The sequence below is a fragment of the Colletotrichum jinshuiense genome, chromosome 2 (genome assembly GCF_051148585.1).
Source record: "Colletotrichum jinshuiense chromosome 2, complete sequence".
Lineage (NCBI taxonomy): Eukaryota > Fungi > Ascomycota > Sordariomycetes > Glomerellales > Glomerellaceae > Colletotrichum > Colletotrichum jinshuiense.
In genome coordinates this window covers 4,317,953-4,342,215 of record NC_139309.1, presented here as the reverse complement: position 1 = coordinate 4,342,215, position 24,263 = coordinate 4,317,953, and the positions used below count along the sequence as shown (strand labels likewise).

Here is a 24,263-nt window from a genome sequence, read left to right as displayed (position 1 = left end):
CACCGTCCGCCGTCAGGGTTCGTATTATTCTATATGAAATGTATGTTTAACTATATAAACTATATAAATAGTTCAAGAAATTAATCATTTTCTGACGTGGATAGTTTAAAACAAGACCAGGGACCGAGGAACCTTGACCAACCGTTATGTGCCCAAGTGGAAGAGCTCAAGCTACCTACCGCTCAGCATTCTTTCACCCCCCAGGGACTCGCTCGCCAGGTACGTATCTAATGCCCCGCACCGCGGCCATCCGGGATGGATCAACCCCCTCCGTTATCTGGCGACCCAGATTTTTCGTCGACCCGATAAGAAAAAATTCCCAAATGGCCCCGACCGCCGCCTCAGCAATCGTGAACGGTCCCTCCGCAGCTACACTGTACGGTCGTTAATTCAACCATTGTAACCACCACCGACAATGGATTCCCTCACGAACAAGAAGAGAAAGTTCCGCGACGCCAATGGCGCCAAGGTCTCAGGCAGCAAGCGATCCGAGGCCCCCGTCGCCGCCCCTGCGCAAAAGGTCAAGAAGGTGAAGCGCAGCAAGGAGCCCGCGCCCGAGCCGGAATCCGAGGAAGAGGATGCCGAGTCTGGCAGCGACGAGGAGGAGGAAGAGGACGTCGCCGAGAACTTCAAGGAGCCTGAACAGGAAGATGAGGGCGACGGCTCAGACCTCGACGAGGACGTCAAGGCGCCTGCCAAAAAGGCGGACGATGCCGACAACGACGACATCCCCAACCGCGACAACCTCACCCTCCCGCCCGTTGCTGGCGCCGAGGCGCACGACTTCGCTCAGTTGAACCTCTCGGACAAGACAATGAAGGCGATAAAGGATATGGGCTTCACCAAGATGACCGAGATCCAGAGGAGGGGTATCCCGCCGCTGCTGAGCGGCAAGGATGTGCTGGGCGCGGCGAAGACGGGCTCCGGCAAGACGCTTGCTTTCCTGATCCCCGCCGTCGAGATGCTGAGCGCTCTGCGCTTCAAGCCGAGAAACGGCACCGGTGTGATTGTCGTCTCGCCCACGCGCGAGCTGGCGCTGCAGATCTTTGGTGTTGCGAGGGAGCTGATGGCGCACCACTCCCAGACGTACGGTATCGTTATCGGCGGCGCCAACCGTCGTGCCGAGGCGGACAAGCTGCAAAAGGGTGTCAACCTGCTCATTGCCACGCCCGGCCGCCTGTTGGATCACCTCCAAAACACCCCCTTCGTGTTCAAGAACCTCAAGTCTCTCATCATTGACGAGGCGGACCGGATATTGGAGATCGGTTTCGAGGACGAGATGCGGCAGATTGTCAAGATCCTGCCCAAGAACGACAGGCAGACCATGCTCTTCTCCGCGACACAGACAACAAAGGTCGAGGATCTCGCACGCATCTCGCTGCGCCCCGGACCCCTGTACGTCAACGTCGACGAGGAGAAGCAGCACAGCACGGTCGAGAACCTGGAGCAGGGCTACGTCATCTGCGACGCGGACAAGCGGTTCCTGCTGCTCTTCTCCTTCCTGAAGCGCAACCTCAAGAAGAAGGTCATTGTCTTCTTCAGCAGTTGTAACTCGGTCAAGTACCACGCCGAGCTGCTCAACTACATCGACCTGCCGGTGCTGGACCTGCACGGAAAGCAGAAGCAGCAGAAGCGGACGAACACCTTTTTCGAGTTCTGCAACGCCAAGCAGGGCACCCTTATCTGCACCGACGTTGCCGCTCGTGGTTTGGATGTAAGTCAACCCACTCTTTGGAAAAGAAAAGCCAAGGCGATCTTTGCTTTAAAAGACAGATTACTAACAAGGCGTTGTAGATCCCCGCAGTAGACTGGATCGTCCAGGTCGACCCCCCTGATGACCCGCGCGACTACATCCACCGCGTCGGCCGAACCGCCCGTGGCGCCAACAGCAAGGGCCGGTCCCTCATGTTCCTGCAGCCCAGCGAGGTCGGCTTCCTCACGCACCTCAAGGAGGCTCGCGTCCCCGTCGTCGAGTTCGACTTCCCCGCCAACAAGATCGCCAACATCCAGTCCCTGCTCGAGAAGCTCATCAACCAGAACTACTACCTCAACAAGAGCGCCAAGGACGGCTACCGCAGCTACCTGCACGCGTACGCCTCGCACTCGCTGCGGACCGTGTTCGACATCAACAAGCTGGACCTCGCCAAGGTCGCCAAGAGCTTCGGCTTCCAGGCGCCGCCGAGGGTCGACATCACCGTCGGCGCGAGCATGAGCAGGGACAAGAAGGTGCAGGGCCGGAGGACGTACGGAAGCCAGCCCAGACAGAGCGGCACTGGCGGACACTACAAGAAGCGGTAAATAGGGGCGGGGGAGGTCAGGGGAGAATCATGACGAAGAAAAAAGGGGGAGGTGATTGGCATGGTCCTGTGAGAATAGATTTGGTCAGCACGGCGTCGCGTCATCAAAATGATACTTAAAAAGGGTAATTGGGACTGAATATTTTTCTTTTTTTCTTTTAAAAAAGAGCTCGGTTCTTTCATGCAAAGAGTTGTGGTGACAACAAAGGGCCCTCCCATCTCGTCCCCTGCCCCCCCTGGTTTTTTGGAGATTAGATGAAGAAATGAATACCAATTTCAGTCGACTTTGATGCTGTCACTTATGGACAAGATGTCAACCCTGGATCATTTGTGATACACCACAACCAGATATGTCTGGTAATTGTTCTACATGTTATGTTGTCTTGATGTTTCATGGCCCTCTTTTGCATGGCCTTTGATGTAGTATTGAAGTCGTCCTTGACTGGGAGGAAGCAGGGAGGTGGTCCTGCTGGGTGAAGAAGTGTTCCATCATGTGAGAATACAACATTTCGTATTCACTGGCCTCACCTGTACTCTCACTATGTCTCCAGACTGGGCTCTCTTCCGCTCATTCACTCTGCACTGCTGCTTTTGCAAGAGCTCAGAGGGAAGCAACCCATCATCAGCACCTCATCAGCACCCCGCCAAAGCCCTCTGGCTGCTCACTTCATTCTCTGCACCCTGAGCTGAGAATACGGATTTCATGTTTCTTTGGCAACGAGTCCCAAGAAGAAGCAATTCGGCATCAGAGAATCACAACGGAAAGAGCAGTCGGCAACAACCTCGGGGGGGATCTTCACGGCCAACCTACCTCTACCTTGTTGTTGCAGGACCCGATCCCCGCCACGCTCCGAAGAAATCTTCACGATGTGCACCTACATCTACACCCTCCACAAGGACTGCATGCACAAGCAGTACCAGAACACGTTCAAATGCGTCTCCGCCCGCGGCAGCGTGTTCGACCGCTCATCGCGGAGCCTCAACCTCGACCACACCCTCCACCTGCCCGACGCCCATCCGCAGCAGATGCCGGATCCGATGTGCAACGAGGGTGCCAAACACGCAACGAGACCAGTATCTGGACGGTGCCGTGCCTGTGCTAGAGAGGAAAGGGCGATGAGGCAGAAGAAGATGGGTGGGTCGCGAGATGATGATGGCAAGCCCCAGCTTGTGTTTGAGAGAATGGCAGCTGACGAAAAGCGATGCGTTTAGATGATGCTCGAGGCCCGGAGGGAATGGACACGGCGGCGGGTGTTCGAAGCAGCATCCTAGGACTCGAGCAGCTTGTTGCGGCGACGAAGCCGTTGGACTTGGAGGAGTGAGGAGAATGGGAGTCGAACGCCGCGGCCGGTGCTTCGTCTCCATCAACAGCTCTTATGGGATTCATCAGCAGCTCTCGTCAGAGCTAGGAGAAGACACGTGCAAATTCGAGAACATGGCGACATGAATAACCACAATCATGGTCATCTGGTGGTTCCTTCATGACGTTGAAGACGACGTCAGGAAGACGAGGGAGGCAATACTGTGCATCATGGAGGAGTTTCGGCGTTGGGTGATTTCGGCAGCGATGCAGGTTGACAGATGCGGATGTGAGCTGGACGCGTGGGGCACTTTTTGCCAGGGCACGACGAGCAGCTAGCAAATGGCTGAGCAGGGCGTGTGGGGGGGTAACGAGGACCGAGGAGGGGGATCGGCGGTCCATGCTTTTCGGGGTTGGTTCTTGACTTTATTGGTGGCTTACAGATTTCACCCAGCCACTGGGATTTCGAGCTTCCAGAAGTTCCCCCGACCAAGCCTGCTGGAGGGCGGCATGATTGGCAATGTTTGGCGAGTGCGGCGAGTGAGTGGTTCGTTGGTTCGTTTCGTTGTGTTCCTGTCTCGTTCCTGTCTCGGCCTTCTTGTCTTGCCTTGCCCCTTGGCCCCCCCCCCCCCCCCCCTAGCGCCCATGTTCTCCATGCCGCATTCTTCAGAGGGGTCGTCTGCTGCAGTTACCGTATTCCGAGCACATGACAGTCGGGGGGGCGCTAATTTGGGAGCCATGTGCTGCTCGAGCCGTCTGGCGTCGTCTGTCAGGTCAGAAATGGATCAGATCAGGGTCTGGTCTACACCACAAACGGAACCGCATAATGTGGGATGCAGAAGCTTTTCGTGGACCTTCCAACCGCTGGACGGCAACTCGAGGCGTTCGTCCCGTCCGGCCCTAGGTTCGTGCCAGACCTGCCAGTGAGAGGCAATGCTTGGGAGAAGAAAAACGAAGAAGAGTCTGATCTGATACTTTGTGGTCCCCTCTGTTCTGCTTTGCGTGCGGGTTCCTGAGATGGACTGAACTCAATTGAAGGAAGCATGGCATCTCAACGACTGACCATCCAACCATCCACCCACCAATCCGTCCATCCCCCCCTGCCATGCTCGACACCCTGCCCGCCTTATCCACCTCGCTCCATGCCCTGGTACACTTGACTAGAAGAACTACCCCGACCTCAGGTAGCAGTGATGGATCCTTCCAATACATTGGATTGCGCCAACACTAACAGGCCCCAGGTGTGCAGCTGCAGGTGCAGGAGCAGGAGCAGGAGGGAGGTGCAGGCTACACCACTACGTAGGTGCAAACGAGTGACCGACACCGACACACCTTGGCTTAGCCTCGCCCACCCCGTCCTCCAACCCCGTCTGGCCATCCAACCCATACCTACATCATACCCAGGCTCTCTCTCTCTCTCTACCCATAAACCAACCGCAGCCCACATCTTTGCAGCATCACCACCCCTTCGCTCCAAATACAATTTGCTTGTTCCATCCTTTTATCCCTCAGTATTGCATCGCCCTTCTCCGTTGCATTGTATCCTTCCTTGCATGCGTAATCTGTAATCTGAGCCCCGCCCAACGCTCCAGATGGCTAAAAAGGCGCGCCAGAGGATCAGCTATGGTAAGTCTGCTGTGCCGCTGTCGCTTTGCTGTCTGCCTGTCGCGTGCGCCGTTGTGCTTCCGCCGCAAGTTGGCTGAGGCCGACGACGCAACCCCGCACGTCCGCCAAAGAGACGAGCGACACGAGCCTCTCTCCTGCCATCGCAAGACCTACGCGCCTTGCGGTGTGGTGTCCCCCAGAGACCTCGACCTCGGTCGCTAATAGTCGTTTCCCGTAGTCCTCGAGCTCCCGGCTGGTTCCCAGGGCGGCGGCCACAGACTAGGCGTCAATGGCCTCGCCGTCGACAAGGACAACGCCATCCTGTAAGCCACCCCTCCTCCCCGAGACAACGACCCCCGAACCGCAGTCCCTCTCGCGCGCCAATGGTCGCTGACATGTCCGTCTACACATAGGTATTCGGGAGCCCGCGATGGCTACATCTGCGCATGGGACCTGAACCTCAACCTCCAGGGCGGCGCCCGCGCCCCCGCGCCCGAGACGAAATCCAAGACCGCCTTCCGCTCCCAGACGCAGGCGCACATGGCCTGGATCAACGATATTGTCCTCGCGAATAACAACTCGGCCGTGGTCACCGCCTCGAACGACCTGACGGTCAAGGTCTGGCGCCCGCACTCCGAAGCGAACGAGATCCCCTCGACCATTGGAGAGCACGCCGACTACGTCAAGTGCGTCGCGACACCCCCCGGCGGCTCCGTCAATTGGGTCGCCTCTGGCGGCTTCGACCGCAAGATATACCTGTGGGACTTGAACGGAGGGGGCAAGACTCTCGAGATCGATACCCAAGGCGACGAGGTCGCCGAGAAGGGCTCCATCTACGCCCTGAGCGTCGGACACAACATCATGGCCAACGGCGGCCCCGAGTCTGTCGTGCGGTTATGGGACCCCCGTTCCGGCAAGAGGGTCACCAAGTTCGTCGGTCACACGGACAATGTGCGCGGTATCTTGCTCAACGAGGCTGGCGACAAGGTCTTGACTGCCAGCTCGGATCACACCGTCAAGCTGTGGAGCGTGACAGCCGGTCGCTGTATGTACACCTTCACCATGCACGAAGACAGCGTCTGGTCGCTCTTCTCGGACGACCCCGAGCTGGGCACCTTCTACAGCAGTGACCGGTCCGGCTTTGTTGTCAAGACGGACGTGCGAGGGAACCTGGAAGACCTGGACGAGGGTCTTTCAGTCGCCGTGGCGCACGAATCCCACTCCATCAGCAAGGTCGTGGCGGCGGGCGATTACATCTGGACCGCCACCAACACTTCGTCCATCAACCGCTGGTCCAACGTAGACACGGGGCCTAACCTACAGCTTCCCGAGGCGTTCAGGCGCCAGCGGGCCGCATCTACGACTTCGAGACCCAGGCAGTCCTCGAACCCGCCGCCGGCAAACGCGCCAAAGAAGGAAATCTCGGCCAGGTCCATTCTGCGAATTTCCAACACGGCAACTTTCCCTGTCCAGACCACCGCTAGCCCGGAGTCACCCCCGGCTGTTGGGAACCATGTGCCGCTGGGGACCGAACCCATCAACCAGAACCCAGAGGAGACGATTGAGGGCCAGTTTGGTCTGGTCAAGCACAGGCTCTTGAACGACAGGAGGAGAGTCTTGACCCTGGACACTGCCGGCGATGTCCTCCTGTGGGACCTCATCAAGGTACGTCGACCCTAGCCAGTAATTTTTAAAGCGACAAACCGCTAACCCATCGCAGTGTAAACCAATAGAAAAGTACGCCAAGAGACACCTCGAGGATGTTGAGCCAGAAGTCAACACTACCGAAGCCGTGGCCCCGTGGTGCTCCATCGACATCAGCTCCGGAAGTCTGACTGTGGTTCTGGAACCGTTCAACTGTTTCGACGCAGAGATGTACGCAGATGAGCTAGAATTGGAGGAGCCGGTAGAGTTTAGGGAAGACCAAAGAAGTAAGATACATGCACCACCCAAAGACGACCATTAGCTGATCATACCTCGTAGTCAACCTTGGGAAATGGATCCTCCGCTATCTGTTTGATGGCCTGATCGACGAGGAAATCAAGCGAGACGAGGCCTATCGTCAAACGCTCAACGAGTCGGTAGAGCGGAGGCTGGCAGCAAGCCGCGCGAACCCTCCGTCATCAATAGTCATCCCGTCCGGCGACTCTGGCTGGGATGAGAACTCGGGAACCACACCGCGTGCGAATGGCTCCCATTACCCCATGACCCCTGGCATGGCTATTGGGCTCGCCACGCCAGGCCCATCTGGCAAGCTTCACGACGTTCCGGAAGGAGTCGCCACCCCCGCCAGCCCATTAGATAAGAAATCATCACAGTTCAGCCGGCCTTCAGACGAGAGGGAGGACTACTTCACAAGCGCAATCGGACCTATCGAGGGGGCTGCGAAGCCTACCGCAGCACCAGCAACACCCGCCGAACAGACGCCTGCTGCCGAAGCCAAGCCGAATACGGACGCAGGAAAGGACAAGGAGAAGGAGAAGGAGAAGGAGAAGGACAAAGACGCCGCCAATGGCAAGGCTCCGAGCACGCCGTTTGGCAAGGGGAAGAAGTTCCGTATGGGCATGGGCATGTCTTTTGGCAGCAAGAAGATTGGGCGGTCTGCCTCCACGACGGCTCCGGAAAAGCCTGCAGTGGTGGACGAGAAGGCGGAAGAGTCCGAGGCATCATCAACACACGAAAAGGAGGTTGACGACAGTTTCCTGGGCGCCATCCAGAAGATTCGCAACGACTACGACAAGTCACTGACCGAGAACCCCGATAAGCTCATCGAGACAAAGGTCACACCGAGCTTGCCAAATGACACGCCGGTACTCAAACTGCCTCCTGGCACAAAGGTCGTCCTTCAGGAAGAGACAACGGGTGGCAGCGCCAACATTTACCAAGGCACCGTAGAGACTGTTGGGCGGGGCGCGGACATCATTGAGCAGCGTGGTCCCATGTGGTTGGGCGAGGTTCTGCTCCAAAGCCAGATTCCCGTGAAGGAACCCATCAAGGTGTCATTCGTGCTTCAACCGTGGGGGAACAGCTTGCCGGACATTGCAACAACTGATGGCAACAACCGTCTCAACGCCAACCGAATGCTTCGCGTCAAGAAGATTCTGGCCTACGTTGCGGAGCGGATCGACCCGCAACCCGAGAATCCAGAACCGGATGCGCTCCTGCCTCACGAATATTTGGAGCTGTACTGCAATGACCAGGTATGTGGTATAAACGCGTGCGTCCGGTGCTTCATGCTAACTCGGAACAGTTACTTCCTATTACAATGACTCTTGCGACGCTTCGAGCGCACATCTGGAAGGGCGGCAACGACGTCCAGCTGTTCTACAAGGCGAACGGGCGCAAGGAGATTCCAAACCCACCGCCTCCTCAGCCCGTAGCTCCGGAGCCGGAGTCGGCTCCCTCGCAAGGCACCGCCACGCCTCCAACGGCCGCAGGATAGTCTCTGCCAGCCAATTGGTGGCATCGGAAGAAGGCATATGTTCGAGCGCGTCGTCCCTGGAAACAGGAGACGAGCTTCAATGTCCTTGGCGTGGCAAAGACTACCGACCAAGGAACATACCTGAAGCGTGCTCCATCGCAAGGCACCGCCGCGCCTTCGACGGAGACATTTTGGTTCCCAGCGGCTGCAGGATAGTCTCGAATAGCCAATGGGTGGCGACGAACGAAGGCGTTTCTGCGGAACCCTCATCTAGGGAAACGGGAGCCCAGCGTAGTGTCCGCGACCTGGGTCGACGTGAAGACTAGCGACCAAGAACCATGAGTGAAGCGTCCCTATATAACTTCTATCAGTACGGGTATTATGGCGTTCTCAGTAATGTACATAGCGGAAAAGTTGCCAAGCGCAGCCCATCTGGCTGAGTGCTTGATCGTATTTATACAGCGTGGGGGGAGAGGAGGCAGTTTGAAAGCCTCCCAATACAGATTCTTTCCTTTTCACCATCGCCGGCCGCGCCGTGTGTCCAGCTCATCGCGGGTCGGCGCACGCGTCTATGCCCAGTTCGCGCGCCGTAACCCCAGTAACTCCTTGCGGCCCAGTTCCCCGCCGTCCATCTCATCAGAGCACGCCGCCGGTCAGAGTGTTGACCGCAAACTGGTAGCTGCCCAGGAAGATGGCGCCGCCGATGCTGATCCACATGACCCTCGGCCCGACGCCGGCGAAGAAGGGCCGGATGCCGTGCTCCTTGTATATCGTCCGCAGCACGTCGCCGACCTTCTCCTTTTGCTGGCTCAGCATGACCCTCGTCTTGAGCACGTCGAGCGGCGTGGTGATGCTGGCGGCCGTGGCGCCGGCGACGCTGCCGTACAGCGCGCTCTCGACGGCGCTGACGTCGACCTCGGCCTGCTTCGTGCCGGCCCCGCCGTTCTTGACCTGCTTGCGCTCGCGGCCCCACCGCTTGAGGCGCTCCCACAGCGGGAACTGGATGATGGTGAAGGGCACCTCGCGCAGGACGGTGATGGACCAGCCGCGGTAGAGCTCGCGCCACACGCCGGCGAGGCCGGCGGGTGTGTTGTACTGGGCGAGGATGGAGCGGAAGGCGAGGAGGGAGGAGCCGCCGTGCTGGCCGGCCTGGGCGCGCTGCTTGACGACCTCGGTGGGGACGCGGACGGCGCAGGCGGCGATCTCGCCGAGCGAGGCGGCGAGCATGTGCGAGACGGGGTCGGCCCAGGACGGCCTCGGGCCGGCTGGCGGGGACAGGCGCGCGGCGATGACGGACTTGGAGGCCTCGTAGGTGCAGAAGAAGAAGGCGGCGCCCGGGGCGGAGCCGACGACGGCGGAGCCGATGCCGCGGTAGATGCCCGCGAAGCCGCCCGAGGGGAAGAAGCCGGCCGAGGACTGGAGGCGCGTCTTGAGCGTGTCGAGGGGGAAGAGCGTCAGGTCCACCGTCGTGCCTGCGATGCCGCCCGCGAGGAGGGCCGTTGTGAAGGGGGTGGTGTTTGACGACGACATTTTGTGCTTATTCTTCTTCTTCTTTTTATTCTTCCTTGTATTCTCTTCCGTCGGTCTATCGGCGTTTGGGTTGGAGCGGGTTTAGAAATCGGAAGAGGGAGGGGTTGTTTTCTATTGAGGAAGCTGTTTCGGGTCCGCGTGCTTTTAGACGGGGGAGTGCAGCTTTGGAATGGAGATCTCGAAGGTTGTTGTCTTTCCCAGGTGGTGGAATAATGCCGTACAAAGTCAATTGGATGGTGCAAAAAGAGGGCGAGGCCGGAGCCTGGTGTTATGACGGCGCTGGGAGCATTTCACGGCGAAGGGAGTGGGCGTGGGAGAGAAGTGGATGGTGTTGATATCACAAAGGCATTGGAGATATCGGAGCTCGGTCGGTCGGTGGCCCCCCCCCCTTGTACGTAAAGCCAGACAGAGAGAAAAAAAAAATAGCCGCAGGGGTCCTGGGAGCTCGGAGGTCTCGGTAGGGTACCCGACGAGCGCGCGGGGGGGGGAGCTAGTTGGGAAATCTTTGCTCCGAGGCGCCTGAGTTTCTGAGCTCTCCCGGTAGGTGTGTGGCACCGCCCCCCGGAGGAGACTCCATCTTTTACGCCGCCGCCGTCACTTTGCTTCACTGATTCGCCAATTGCACAAACGAAGCTGGCCCCCCGAAGGCTCACCAAGCCAAGAGGAAAACGCGACCGCATAAGTAAACCCCAGAAAAAAAAGCATTATTATTTAGAGCTGCCCAGCCACCGCACGATGGAATGGGCCTCACCAACACCCCGCTGGCGACGACCGCAACGGCAGCAGCAGCAGCAGCAACGCAGTTCCTCCACCCGGTCCCGAAACCCATAAGCTTCCTCGAGTTCTTCGACGCCGTCCGCGCCGCCACGACCCCCCGATTCCCACATGCCCGCACCGCGCAGCCGCGGCGCGTCGCCCTCGCCATCTCCGGCGGGGTCGACTCCATGGCGCTCGCGTTCCTCTTCAACCAGCTCCGCGAGATCAACCCGCTGATGCGCATCGTCGACAACCCGCTGGCCAAGATCTCGGCCTTCGTCGTCGACCACGGGCTGAGGCCCGAGAGCCGGGACGAGGCCGTGGCCGTCGTCAAGGAGCTGCGGAACCTGCGGCACATCCGCGCGCAGGTCGACACGGTGAGCTGGAAGAGCGAGGGCGTCATGGGCAACCCGGCCGAGATGCCGAACCTCGAGAGCATGGCGAGGCGGGCGCGGTACCGGCGCTTCGGCATCCTGTGCCTGGCCATGCACGTCGAGAGCATCTTCCTCGCCCACCACCAGGACGACCAGTACGAGACCGTGCTCATGAGGCTGCTCGCCGGCCACGGGAGCCGCGGGCTCAGGGGCATGTCCAAGGCCGGGAACATACCCGAGTGCTACGACATGCACGGCGTGTACGAGAGCGGGCACGTCGACGACCAGATGATGCGCATCCCGCAGATCAGCTTCCGCCCGCCGAAGCGCGACTGGAGGCACGTGAGGCGCCAGCTTTCGTCCGAGCTGGACCTGGACCTGTACGATGCGGAACTGAGGGCCGGGCTGCAGATGGGGTGGCACGAGAGCCCCTACGTCGACGACGAGGACGGCGACCCCTTGTTCGCCGCGGCGAGCACCGCCTCGGCCAAGGCGAGGGCCAAGGCTGCCGCCGCCGCCGCCGCCGCGAGGAACATGACGAGGATCCGGACCGAGGACGCCGGTGTCATGATCTACCGCCCCCTGCTCGAGTTCAGCAAGGACAGGCTCATCGCGACGTGCGAGGCGAACAACATCCGCTGGTTCGAGGACGCCACGAACAAGGACCGCACGCTGACGACGCGGAACGCCGTGCGATACATGGTGAAGAACCACACGCTGCCCGAGGCGCTGCGCAAGGACAACATCCTCAGGATGTCGGCGCGGTGCAACGCGAGGGTGAGGGGCCAGGAGTGGGAGGCGGAGAGGTGGATCCGGCGGGGCGTGATGGCCGAGTTCGAGCCCAACGTCGGCACGCTCGTCGTCCGGCTCCCGGAGATGAAGGTCGTTGCCGCCAAAAGGGGGCGGAGGAAGTCGATGTACGACGACGCGAGGCGGGAGTTGCGGCTCGCGCACAGGCGGACCATCGCCGCGCTGCTCGTGAGGAGGCTCGTCGCCTTCGTCTCGCCGGACCGGAACCCCCCGCAGCTCTCGTCCCTCCAGACCGTCGTCGCGCGGCTCTTCCCCGCCCTCGCGGACCCGCAAGACGCCTCCTCGGCGCCGCCAAAGCCCTTCAACCAAGGCTCCGTCCTCTTCCTCCCCGTGGGCAAGAACAGATGGTACCTCGTCCGGGAGCCTTACCCCTCCCTCCACCCCGTCCCGGAAATGACCTTCACGACGACGACAAACCTCAACGATCGGCGGTACCCGCAGTTCCCGCCCACCCCGCGGCCGGCAGAGGACGAGGTCGGCGGCAGCGGCAAGGAGCGGCTGGCGCAGCTGCACCGGCAGCCCTTGCCTCACCCGGTGTCTAAGTCGAGGCGGTGGTACTCGTGGCGTCGGTTCCAGCTCTGGGACGGGCGGTTCTGGATCCGGGTGAGGGGGCGGGTGAAGGCCGTCTTCCGGATCGCGCCCTTCTCGAAGCTGCACGCCAAGGCATTCCGCGAGGGGCTCGGGGGGGTTGACCCCGCCGCCGAGAGCCACGGCGACGATGCCTCGTCCGCCAGCAGCCCTGCCGCCGGCAAGATCAACAGCGACAGGTCGGACGAGTCCAGGGCCCGCCTCGAGGGGATGCTGAAACGCTTCGCTCCGGGGAAGGTACGGTATACCCTGCCCGCGCTCTACGCCGTGAACCGCGATGAGGAGACGGGCGAGGAGGTGCTGAGGATGCTCGCGCTGCCGACGCTGGGGATCCGCCAGCCCGGCCTGGAGAGGTGGGTGCAGTACGAGGTCCGGTACCGCAAGGTCGATCTGGGGCTGCTGAGCGGTGCCAAGGCCGCCGCCGGCGTCGGTCGCGGGGAGGACCACCGGGCCGCGCTTGCAAAGGCTGCCATGTTGAGGAAGAGGGTTTATGAGGAGGGCATGGCGGAAGAGAGGGTTCGGAAGCGGATCAGTGGCATCCGAAGGAAGAAGATGCGCAGGAGCAGGCGACGGCTTTAGTATATCAAGGTGTAGAAAAAAAACCGCATGAGATACCCCCCACCTATGTAACTACAATGCCTTTTACACACACACATACATAAACACACATAAATAAGACCAAGTTACAATGCTTCAGGTTGATATGCGCAACATTGGACCATACCCACGGGGCTAGAGCAATATAAAATAAAGGCGATGCTGATATACTGAACTACAATAATAAAAAGTCGAGGTCGTGCTTCCTCGCCGGTATTTCCAAACTATATATGGTGAAAACGCTCCCATCTGCGGAGCCGTCCGAACGCCGTAATCTTTCAAATCCGAATCTCGTAACGACAGGTATATGTATATATGTATCCCTATATCCATCCAAATATTTCCTGCATTTTTGGACATTTTCTTTCATTTTCCCCCCCTTTTTGTTTTTCTTGTATCGGAACCCCCTTTCCCCTCCGCTCTCTCATCCTCTCTTTTCATGAAGGAACGAGTCCCTCATGCACCCGCCCAATTTAAACAACAACGAGAACTTGGCTGCCGGAGACGCTGCCGAGCGAGGCCTCGCACGCCGAATACTGGCCCTTGTGTGCGTGTACAGACTTGGGCCAGCCGGTTCTGCTGTCGATATGGACGTCCCTGCCGCGAACCTCAATGCTGCCACTGACGCTCTCGGCACTGATGGCGCCCTCCCAGGACCTAGGGTAGTAGATCCTCATATCGCCGCTTACGGTGTTATGGGAGGACTTGAGATGGCGCATCGGCGGCTGGTTCTGGGCGGAGACGGCACGCTCCTCCTGTGTCTGGGTTGAGGCATCGACCGACGAGCGTCTAATGGGCCATACACCGCTCCACTGACGGCCGGGGATAGGAGTGAAGGGGATCTCGGGCATGCGGGGGAGCTTGTCCGGGATGTTGGGGAGAGGAAGGGGGTTGGTGGGGATGTCGACGGGCACATTGGGGTTCGTCCTCGGCTTCTCACGCCGGGACTCCTTCGTGCTGGCGATCTCGACCCAGAGCGGCTCGAGGATCTTGATGGCCATGTCGCCGCTCTTGGTGCTGGTGTGCAGCTCCGGCTCCGTGACGGCCTTGAGCAGGCTTAGGTTGTAGACGGGCAGGAACTCGGTGGCGATATCGCCGCTGATGGTTGAGACGATGGCGACGGAGCTGAAGGCGACCCAGGCGTGGACCGTGCCGGATTTGCTTTCGATGTTGGTGATGTAGTCCCTGGGCGGGATGACGGTGTCGGCCTTGCTGCTCTGCGCGGCCTTGTCAAGGGGCTCTTTCACGGTGATGTCGCCTGAGCTGGTGGAGACCTCGAGGATTGCGGGCCGAGGCGCGGACTCGAGGGCTTGCTGCGGGTTGATGACGGTGTTAATGTCGCCGGATTCGGAGGTAAGCTTGAGCGAGTCGTACAGCGGCCAGGACCCCATGATGTCGCCAGAGATGGTCTTCACAACGATGTCGCGCGAGTTCAGCCGGTACGAGTCGGGCGGGTTCAGTGGGGTGTGAACATCGGCGGACACTGCGTTGATCTCGAGGCCGTTCTTGATGTTGATGACCAGGTCCTCCACTATCTGGACTCCGAGGTTCAGCGATCCGAGGGACAAGGACCGCAGTTCAGCGTTCTCCGGGACCCAGATGGTGGCGCGCAGCGTTATGCAGGGCCTGCGGGTGTTGGTCCATTCGACTCTCTGAGGCGTCTTGATCTTGAGCTGCTGAGAATCAGAGTCCCACTCAACGCCGACATCAAGTGCTTCATCGTTGGCCACGACCTCGAGCTCAATAGCGGGGCCTGGGCTGCTGGCCTTTTGGCGACGGACGATGAGGTCGCCAGACACATGGGGCTGGAAACCGCGGGAGGGCAAATTGGTCTCGGTAGACTGAAGAATGCCCACAGTCTTGTCTGGGGTGAAGGACAGACCGAAGACCCTGGGTTCGAAACGGTACTCAGTCGGAAGACAGGTGCTATCAGGCCTCCAGGGGACGGCATCGGCAGGCATGCCGGGCTGCGAAGGCCGGTTTGGCTGAGAGGGATTGTTTGGCAGAGAGGGGCCGTCCTTGATAGGGAGGCCAGTGACAGGGTCGTAACTCTTGGCGGGCTCCTTGGAAGGAGCCTCGTCGGATGGCTGAGGGTGTCAGTACACAAGCATATGGCCAAAGGCGAGGTAGCACGTACCGTATGAATGACAGCTGAGGCGAGCATGCTCAGGAAACCTGACAAAGTAAAGAACACCAGGGCGGCCAGGAGCACTGTCTTCAATGTCCGCCTCGACGCCCATGGAAACGTCTTACTAGCTCTATCCTTCCACGTGGGCAAAGGTCTAGGGACATCGTCATCATAAGGCTCATCGCCCATGCTCTCGGGGCGGCGGCCCAGCAGGCGTCTCTCTTCCTCGGGTGCTCCCATGGTTGTAGTTGCGTTGAATGTCTGATAGTTCCTGTACTCTGCAGGAGAGGACGACAGTGGTGACGTAGGCGACGGTGAGTAGGCAGGTGGCGCCTCCCTAGGGATATGAAACAGAGATGTCGGGTGCGTGTACAGATTCCGACTTGGATGAGTCCGGGGTGTGCGCAGGGGAGAGTCGGTAGAGGGCACGTAGGGCGTATAAGACGACGAGCTCTGGGCGTTGGAGGTATATGTCGTATGCGATGGCGTCGCCTCGCTATTGGCAAATGTCGAAGCCCCGTCGTAGTAATCGTCGATGGATGCAGCAGGTGACGAGGCCCTCTGCGGAGCGGCGGGCGAGTTTAACCTTGTCTCTTCCTTAGCTTCACGACCCTTTTGGGAGGAGCTCTGTTGTAGAGACGGGTCCTGGACGAGGATGTTGGGTACATGCGGTACGCCAGCGGACGTGGGGAGCGTCGCGTCGGTGACGTTGTCCTGGTGGTAGTCGTATTCCTGTTGCGGTGGGTAGATGCCGCCAGCTGACGATGAGGTGCCTTGGAAGTAGCCGTCAGTAGGCGAGAGGTGAACTTCGAGGTCGTCGTCCGCGACTTCTAGGTCGGAGTCGTCGGCCGAGTACAGGTTGTCGGAATACGGGGCCGGCATGGCGGGCGGTTTCTATTTACGACCCTTCTCTGTGCTTGTTCCGTTTCGTTCCTTCGTCCCGTCTTTCTCTTAGTGCTATGCGCCTGTTGTTTGAGCTTGGCCCTTTGAACAGACACTCAGACGGCAGACGGTGACAGGCCAAGGGCAACACTGATTCGCGAGGGTCTTGGCTGACACGCGCAGTGTCGTGGACGGGTCAAACGGATGCCAAGAAACGGTGTCAAACAGTTTGGGTGGCGGCCTCGGTCCCCGGGATGCTAAACCGGAAGCTTACAACGGCATACGCAAAGGCTCTCAGCAAGATTGCACTTGTCAACAGCAAAGCCGTTAGACGATGGAAGAGGGAAGGAGGAGGAATCAGGCCACGAAAGAGTTTGCGCGTTCACTTGGTTGAGACAGGAAGGAGGGGAGGTTGAGGGAAAGCGGCACAGAGGAGCGATTGACCGAGTCTTACGGCTTGACGGCTCTGTCACTCTTTCTCTCTCTCTCTACTAAGGTAAAAGAGACTCAAAGTCTAGGGACATGGGATGGGTCCCGCCAGCCACTCGTAGAATTGCAATCGAAAATGATCCCAGTCGGGTCGCCGAAGACGCAAAAGAAGGCCACACGGCGCCTGTACCCGATACGGTGAATGGACTCAACATCGTAAGAGGGGCGACTCGTAAGCTTGTCGATCAGGGAGATATGAGACCGAGTACCCGCGCAGCGGGCAGAGGCTGCGGCAGGGACTTGACTGCCTAGCACATGATCCCGGTTCACGCGTCCCAGGCCGCCTGTTTGCCTGTAGTGACTCTTGCGTGACGAGCTTACTATGTTATGCTCCCAACGAAACAGGAAGCTAGATAAGAAGAAAGTACTTACAAATGCCAAATGCACGACAAGTACGAGAGTACGAAGGGTGCGGTGGGTGCCGCCGTTGAACTCAATTGGACAGCCAGGTGGTGTGGGGATGGTAAGACGATGCCGCGAAGGAACTTGTGCTGTGCGCCAGCAAGGATAGCCAAGGCGAGTTCCGCCAAGTTCATACTAGCTCAGGTGCAATTTGACTGCCAGAGGGAGAAAAAAAAAGGCTAATGAAGCGTTTTCCCCCCACCATGCACGTGTGAGGCAGCGAAGAGAATCTAGGTGCAGTGGGGCATCTTCTGCCCGATATTACATTGACAAAAGTCCCAATGCTGCAATTGGCTCGAGCCTACCGACTTCGGCTACGGCTCCGAGCAGGGCATGTCGCGCGTTACGAATCACAGACGTCTCTCTGCATGTCTAATGGAGCCTGCCGTCAACCAAGCTTCTTCGTGGTTGGGGAAAAGTACGCGGGGTGACGACGATCGCACGTAAGCTCCTGATGAAGCTTCTGCAGGGCAATGGGTTCTCGCGGGGCAGCCGACGACGTGCCATCCGCGCCGAACAAACTTTCAAGGCTTATCGTTAAATCTTAATCTGAGCCCGGCAGAGGGGTTGGGTTCACTAACGCGCACCATTTAAAGGCCCCTCCTCTGTCATCTCCATGGCCTAGATTAGCCAAACATTTCATTGTACACGTCGTGGTCATCGGCCAGGAACATGCCGGCGTTCGTCTGTATTGAGCACACATCTCTGGGGCTTCTGACTAGTGTACCTAGATGCCGCCAGCCCGGATTCTTCGTCCCCTGCAGCAAGCAAAAGTCTTCTGGTATCTCCCTTCGGCCCTTCGGGTCTTCCAAACGCCATGACGACGGCTATATAAACAACGTATAGGCCGCTCTTGAGGCGGCCACAGGCGCTCCCCCGACGCCTTCCTAATCTCCCTCCCTGATTCAAATGGGAGTCCCGGACCATGCTCTGGCTCTTGTAGTCGCTCGAGTCTTTGTAGTAAATCAACCCCCCCTTGTCTCCAAGTCTTCTCTCACTCCAAGCCAAGGAGTCTCTTTGAGTTCTCGTACACAACCCAAGTGATGCTCAGTGCTGGAGCAACCTTGAGTAGATTAGGTGTGAGACCCTTATACATGCCCCGCACACCCTCGTTCTTGAGTGTCTGCTGCGCAACATCCACAATTCCCGTGTAGGTTGCAGGATGCATGATGGTGCCCTGCGTCTGTAGACGCGTGCGCAGGACGTTGAGCGGGTACACCACTGAAGCGCCAAAAGCGCCACTAGTGGCACCAATGATGCCCGTCATGATATTCCCCGGCTTGGCGTCTTCTTCATGTATTCCGCGGTATTTCGCCATGTAACTCTTGTACGAGGACTTCAGGAACTCAAAGGTACCCATGTCGATGGCGCTGTACGGGAACATGCCCATAAGGCCCATAGTAACACCACGGTAGGCGATGCGCACCCCGCCAGCCTGCCACATTTTCTTGGCAGTGTCGAGAACAAGGGCGTTACCACTGAGGCCGCCCTGGACCGTAGATGTCTGGAGTCGGAATTTCAGTGTGTCCAGTGGGTACACACAGAACCTAGGAAGTGTCAGTGGTAAGGCGGGAGACATGGCCAAAGAGAGGCATGAACAGCAGCTCTCAATAATAATAAAATAACAATGGATGGCAGTAGGAAACGGAAATAAAGACTTACTGGGCAACCATGCCAGCAACACCGCCCGCAATAAACTTTGAGTAGCTGTTGATATGTTTGGGGTCATTGTGGCCCTCAAGCTTAGAGAGGGTTCGCTTCGCTGCCTCGTATGATCCGAACTTGATCGCGCTCTCAGGCATGATCTTGATGACATTGAGCCCATTGCCTTTGACCTGGTCAGCAAGTGTTCAAAGCAGCCACTTCTTCTCAGCTTGGTCCTCCATCGCACATGGAGAGAGTAAGAGAAAGGATGGCCTGGCTGTGAAAAAGGAGAGTCAAAGACAGACCTGCAAAAAGACTGCGCATGCCGCCAGCCTTCCAGAGATCCTTGACGGCGTCGCTGAATGGTCGTACAGCGTTGCGAAGGGCGACTAGGGGGCGTCCCTGCTTAAGAGCGGTGGCAGCAGTCTCGGTGGTGCTCACCCGAGTGTTCACGAGGAGATACACTTTCAGGCGATCGAGGGGCGCAGTGGCAGTGCGAGAGAGTCCTCCGGCGACGGCACCTGCGATAAAATAACCTGGATCAGGAGCGAAGTCAGTCAGTCTCTTGGTCTTGGGTGCTACAGTTGCATCTGAGCTGGAGCCTTGCTCGGAGCCTGTGACCTGGTTCGCTTGAGAGGTGCCGACGCCGGGGAGTCGTCGGAGGATGTCTGCGCGCTTCTCGTCTGCGGCCTCGATGCACGCCTGCAGCACCGCTGCCTCCATGTTCATATTGTTCATGTTGGCGCTGGTACCTGAATAGCCTGGTGGTGGTGTTATCGGTAATACGATCGGTGTGGATGTTTGTGAAGAATCTGTAAAGCTGCTGTTGGGTGAGGTCTGCTGTGATGGTTTCGACGATGTCGGAAGTTGCGCAGTGCCGGGAAGGGGCGCTCCTTCCTTGGGAGGAACCACCACTGGTTGGCCGTCTTTGTCGGTGAGGGGCTCGGTAGCACCAGGCTCACGATCCGGAGGGGATGCGATCCTCAAAATGGATCCAAAGAGGGTTTGCAGAAGGAAGCCGGTCGTACCTAAGCCTTCAAGTGTTTCCTCCGAAACCATCGAGTCACCTTCAGCGCTCAGAGTGACGATGGAAGAATAGAAGTCCAACACAGCCTTGAGGGGTGCGTGGCCGCTGTGTGTCGGCATAAACAAAAGAAAATCCCTGGGGACGTGGCTCTTGTCAGTAAATTGTCCAAGGAGAAACGGGAACGGGAACGGGAAGAGCAAGGCGCAAAAAGGCGGGCAAAGCCGTGGCATCGCGAGTCGTCTGGGCCCCCTCCCAGCTCCACACCGAGCATCCACACCGAGCATATCGCGATCCTGTTGCCCCTGAGTTCCTGGAGCCGGCATGTCGAGCTTGCCACACCTCTTATGCCTACGAAAATCCGGCATGAAGAACACACCCGCCATCTACAAAAGGAATAGAAAAAGCACATCTCGGAAGCACTTACCGCCACTCTTCGAAGCTAATGTATCCGTCGTTGTTCATGTCAATATCGCCAAAGAAGGCACTGACTTTGCGCATCGGCACAACAAGCCCTGCCCGTCGAAAGGCCTCCTGCAGCTCCATCTTGTCAAGCCTTCCATCGTTGTCCTTGTCTATGGACTGGAATAGAATCATCAGCTGTCTCTCGGTTTGCTCGACAAAGTAGCGGAACTCTGGCAGGAAAAACATGGTAAGTAGCTATCCTCGACCTCAAGACAGGGGAACCCGGCCGATAGCTTCAGCCTCGGCCAGACGCTAGGAACGCAGCTTACCTTCGTATTGAATTTTTCCGTCGTCGTTCGTATCGACCACGGTCATGATCTTTCGCAGCATGTCGTCCGCGTTTTTCATGGCTGCAGCGCAAGGTCAGCACCGAACCACATGGGAGCGTCGGACAAGGATTGATGCTAACGGTGATCGATCCTCTTCAACCCCTTCTGCAACCCCTTAAAGTCAAGATGTCCCGAGCCCTGAGGGTCCAATTGCCTCCAGAGATCCTCCACTCGTTTATCCCGCTGGTTTTGCGACTCCTCCGCCTCCATCTCGAGCTCGGCAACCCATTCTGTTACCCCCATGGCGGCGGCGGCATCAGAGCACAGGGCAGTAGAGTCGAGGTTTCGATCTCGACGCAGGATTCATAGGACGGCGGTGTGTAGTATTAATCGCGGGGTTTGTGTCTCATGAAGACGAAGACATGGCGGGACCGAAGAAGCGTTGTCGCGACACTTGCATGCTGCAAGTCACAGGACTGACGTAGGAGGATCGCGAGGGTGCGTCGACCAAGAAAAAGTAGAACCGCCTGCCGCAAGTGGTTCGCGCCAAAGCCACAGCGTCAAAAGCTCGGCAACATGGGGGTCCACAGTCGGGACAAGCGAGGCAATCAGACGCCGCCAATTAGCATCGCATCCGGGAGCTCCAGTGCTCCAGAGCTTCTGGCTTCCTCGGTTTCCCGTCGACCCGTCCCGGCCATCTTCCGCCTTATCGTTATCGAGAGGGCACAAGCCACTGATATGTGGCTGAGATTCTTTGCACCAGCCTCGCTGCCACCTTCCGTCGACTTCACCCCTCAGCCTCGCTGTTCCTCTCCAACCGTCCCATTCTCTCGCCAAGTCCAGGGAATATTCTCCGTCCGAATCATGATTTAGGACTTGCTAAATCAAGGGAGAGGTCATGGCTGCCAATTACTGGGAGTCGACCCAGCGTCGTTTCTGGTTGTTTTCCAAAGACGAACTCCAAACTGTGCGCCAGAAACTCGAAGACGACAATGCCGAGCTCGTCCAGATGTTCCCTCTCCCACAGCCGCGGCATCTGGGCATATTCTTTAACCAACGTGGGTACATCTGGAGCTTTGTATGTGTTGTGTACCTGCTGACTCGACGTCCCGCGCAGAGGTCAATCGCCTTGGCAAACGTATGGTCGTCCGACAACAGGCCATGGCCACAGCCCAGGTCTACATCAAGCGCTTCTACACCAAGGTCGAGATCCGCCGGACGAACCCCTACCTAGTAATTGCGACCGCCCTGTACTTGGCCTGCAAGATGGAGGAGTGCCCACAGCATATTCGGCTGATCGTCAGCGAGGCTCGCTCGCTGTGGCCCGACTTCCTCGGTCTCGACACCTCCAAGCTCGGCGAGTGCGAGTTCTGCATGATCTCCGAGATGAGCTCCCAACTCATAGTTCACCAACCCTACCGAACTCTGAACAACTACCAGCAGGAACTGAATCTGACCCAAGAGGACATTGCCTTGGGCTGGTCCATCATCAACGACCACTACATGACGGATTTGCCCCTGCTGTATGCGCCACACACTATTGCACTCACTGCAGTCTTGCTCGTGCTGGTCCTTCGGCCTTCCTCTAGTATGTCTGGTTCGAATCAGCCAACGGCGGCGGGCATTGCTGCCGCGAGTGCGGCGCTGGCCCAAGCCCAAGGTCGAGCGCCGGGACTGCCCCCTACTCCAGGCACGCCCAACCCCGCGGATAAGGAGAAGCAACCCGAGGCAAGGTTCGGCCGGGTGCAGCGGTACGGAGCCTGGCTCGCAGAGAGCAACGTTGACATTGCTTCCATGGTTGATTGCACCCAGGAGCTAATCTCGTTTTACGAATGTCATGAGCAATATAACGACAAGCTTACCCGGGAACAAATCAACCGCTTCGTCAAGGCGAGGGTGCTTGACAAGTGATGGAAAAGGCTCTGCTAGCTTACCATGTTCTTTTGCGCGTCACCAGAGTTTCATTGCAGATGTGCGAAGCACCCGTTGCCACCAGCATATGTATTTGGCGCCGAGGTTCACAAGCCACCTGATGCTGAGGCACTCGACCAGAACAACCCTGTGACAAGGGATTGCTCTAGCACTCGCATAACTACCAGGGCTGCAACCGGTGGTCGGCCATGGGTTGTCTGCGATCGTTCGTCGCAGACGCAGCGCACCACCGCGATGCTGGTCCGACCGTCAGCTCCATGTGAGATTTCGGATCGCCAACAGCAGAAGACGCATGCGAGACGAAAAGGGGGAAATACTTGCACCGTTGCTAGAAAATCCAAGGGTCTGCCCTTGTGAAGAGCACTGCACGCCAGACGGTGCCTTGTATCATTCGATACAGAGCAGTGCCGGTCAGGAAACTGATCAAGGTGCTTCAGTCCTCCGCGGTGCTTTATTCGCAACAAATGAATGTTCCAAGCCTCGTCGATACTTTGTGTCAATTACTCTGGGAATTGGATAACACGGGTGCCCCCACTTTCTCGAAAGGGGTCAAGACGCAGAATGCAAAGATGATTTCACGAGCCAATGAGAGATGAATAGACATAACAACTTACGCCGTCCCGAATTGCAATGCGGGAATGATTGTATTTTCCAAGCTTCCCATTCCCCCGTGTATTTGTTGCTCCCAATCCCACAATTCCAAGGTGAGCAACAGCTCGGCGGCCCAACATCGTCATGCTAGCGTCCACCGAAGCCTCATGAACACTTTTCTCTACTGAGACCAACACATGCGACCATACCCACTGGAGAACTCGGGATCCCGTCCGCTCTCCCATCGATAAACCAGTGAGGGCCGGAGTAGTAGTTGGGTCGGTGACGACCAGCGAATGCCCGGTGTTGCATGTATTTTTGCATATATTGCCACTTCTTGCCACTTGCTTGGGCCGTGGTTGAGATATTGCGAATTATATCCTCAGAGACGAAGTCATTCTTTACCTTGTTGTGTCTCGGCCTGGGTGTGAGACATCACTCGTTCCAAGAGACGCTATAGTTGACGGGGCGCGAGGTGGGCGATGGGTTGACGTCCGGAGATTGCGTCAGCAACGGTTGCCGTTTGAATAAACTTTGAAGAAGAGGGACTGGCCGGGTTCTTGAATTCCAATGCTAGCATGCAAAATAGAGACAGATACTTTGAGCGCACGTGTTCTGCCGCTCCTACCGGCGGAGTCTGGCTTGCTCGTGGATGGTCTTCTGTCAACGGGATAGACTTTGGTAAGGTCGGAATGCCGGTATGTAATTCGACGGGCGTGTTTCAAATCGGGCTTTTAATCCGGCCTTGGGGGTTTTTTTTTTCGAATACCCTGAGCCAGAGCATGTCGAATAGGGGGAGAGGGTTGCACCCGGAATGGTCTTGGAGACAAGCTTAGTCCAAGTCAACCCTCGCTCCTGAAAAGTTTTGGGCCTACTTGGGCCTAGAATTGTCATAGTGGTTTTGCTTCCTGAGTGAGGATAGTGATGGTATGCTTTGGGAATGTCGAGGGTGCCCTCGGTGGCATGCGACTGATGTCACTTGCATCTTCGAGGCTACAGACCAAAGTATGGGTAGCCTCGTCTGGCCTTTTTTTTTTTTTTTTGCCACCGTGGGTTCTACATGGCCGAAAGAGCCGTGGTTACATGGTAGAGCTGTATTTTAGTTGCAGCTTCATGCAGGTCTCTGCGTTGGCTTCGTGCGAAGCTCCCTGGCAAGCCC

General features: G+C 57.9%; 8 protein-coding genes across 8 annotated transcripts; 5 read left to right on the top strand and 3 right to left on the bottom strand.

Annotated features, from left to right (window-relative positions):
- Nucleotides 1-415: 415 nt before the first annotated feature.
- EsH8_II_001127 (ATP-dependent RNA helicase HAS1) lies at nt 416-2,298 on the top strand (the record flags this gene model as incomplete). Its single annotated transcript, XM_083264425.1, has 2 exons — nt 416-1,714; nt 1,795-2,298. The coding sequence occupies 2 exons, from the start codon at nt 416-418 to the stop codon at nt 2,296-2,298; spliced, it is 1,803 nt and encodes a 600-aa protein (XP_083121747.1).
- An 866-nt stretch (nt 2,299-3,164) lies between these two features.
- On the top strand, nt 3,165-3,619 carry EsH8_II_001126 (uncharacterized protein; the record flags this gene model as incomplete). Its single annotated transcript, XM_083264424.1, has 2 exons — nt 3,165-3,432; nt 3,510-3,619. 2 exons carry the CDS (start codon nt 3,165-3,167, stop codon nt 3,617-3,619), a joined length of 378 nt encoding a protein of 125 aa, XP_083121746.1.
- A 1,570-nt stretch (nt 3,620-5,189) lies between these two features.
- Nucleotides 5,190-8,644, top strand: EsH8_II_001125 (WD repeat WDR48 family protein; the record flags this gene model as incomplete). Its single annotated transcript, XM_083264423.1, has 6 exons — nt 5,190-5,223; nt 5,441-5,525; nt 5,616-6,867; nt 6,923-7,133; nt 7,186-8,402; nt 8,453-8,644. 6 exons carry the CDS (start codon nt 5,190-5,192, stop codon nt 8,642-8,644), a joined length of 2,991 nt encoding a protein of 996 aa, XP_083121745.1.
- A 615-nt stretch (nt 8,645-9,259) lies between these two features.
- Nucleotides 9,260-10,153, bottom strand: EsH8_II_001124 (mitochondrial carrier domain-containing protein; the record flags this gene model as incomplete). Its single annotated transcript, XM_083264422.1, has 1 exon — nt 9,260-10,153. The coding sequence occupies one exon, from the start codon at nt 10,151-10,153 to the stop codon at nt 9,260-9,262; it is 894 nt and encodes a 297-aa protein (XP_083121744.1).
- A 740-nt stretch (nt 10,154-10,893) lies between these two features.
- On the top strand, nt 10,894-13,260 carry EsH8_II_001123 (tRNA lysidine(34) synthetase; the record flags this gene model as incomplete). The annotated part of the gene is made up of 1 exon (XM_083264421.1): nt 10,894-13,260. The coding sequence occupies one exon, from the start codon at nt 10,894-10,896 to the stop codon at nt 13,258-13,260; it is 2,367 nt and encodes a 788-aa protein (XP_083121743.1).
- A 491-nt stretch (nt 13,261-13,751) lies between these two features.
- Nucleotides 13,752-16,288, bottom strand: EsH8_II_001122 (uncharacterized protein; the record flags this gene model as incomplete). Its single annotated transcript, XM_083264420.1, has 2 exons — nt 13,752-15,365; nt 15,416-16,288. 2 exons carry the CDS (start codon nt 16,286-16,288, stop codon nt 13,752-13,754), a joined length of 2,487 nt encoding a protein of 828 aa, XP_083121742.1.
- Nucleotides 16,289-18,173: 1,885 nt separating this feature from the next.
- On the bottom strand, nt 18,174-20,884 carry EsH8_II_001121 (mitochondrial carrier domain-containing protein; the record flags this gene model as incomplete). Its single annotated transcript, XM_083264419.1, has 7 exons — nt 18,174-18,726; nt 18,842-19,014; nt 19,196-19,359; nt 19,852-19,985; nt 20,275-20,482; nt 20,582-20,662; nt 20,722-20,884. The coding sequence occupies 7 exons, from the start codon at nt 20,882-20,884 to the stop codon at nt 18,174-18,176; spliced, it is 1,476 nt and encodes a 491-aa protein (XP_083121741.1).
- Nucleotides 20,885-21,479: 595 nt separating this feature from the next.
- EsH8_II_001120 (uncharacterized protein) lies at nt 21,480-22,492 on the top strand (the record flags this gene model as incomplete). Its single annotated transcript, XM_083264418.1, has 2 exons — nt 21,480-21,639; nt 21,699-22,492. The coding sequence occupies 2 exons, from the start codon at nt 21,480-21,482 to the stop codon at nt 22,490-22,492; spliced, it is 954 nt and encodes a 317-aa protein (XP_083121740.1).
- Between the last annotated feature and the right edge of the window lie 1,771 nt (nt 22,493-24,263).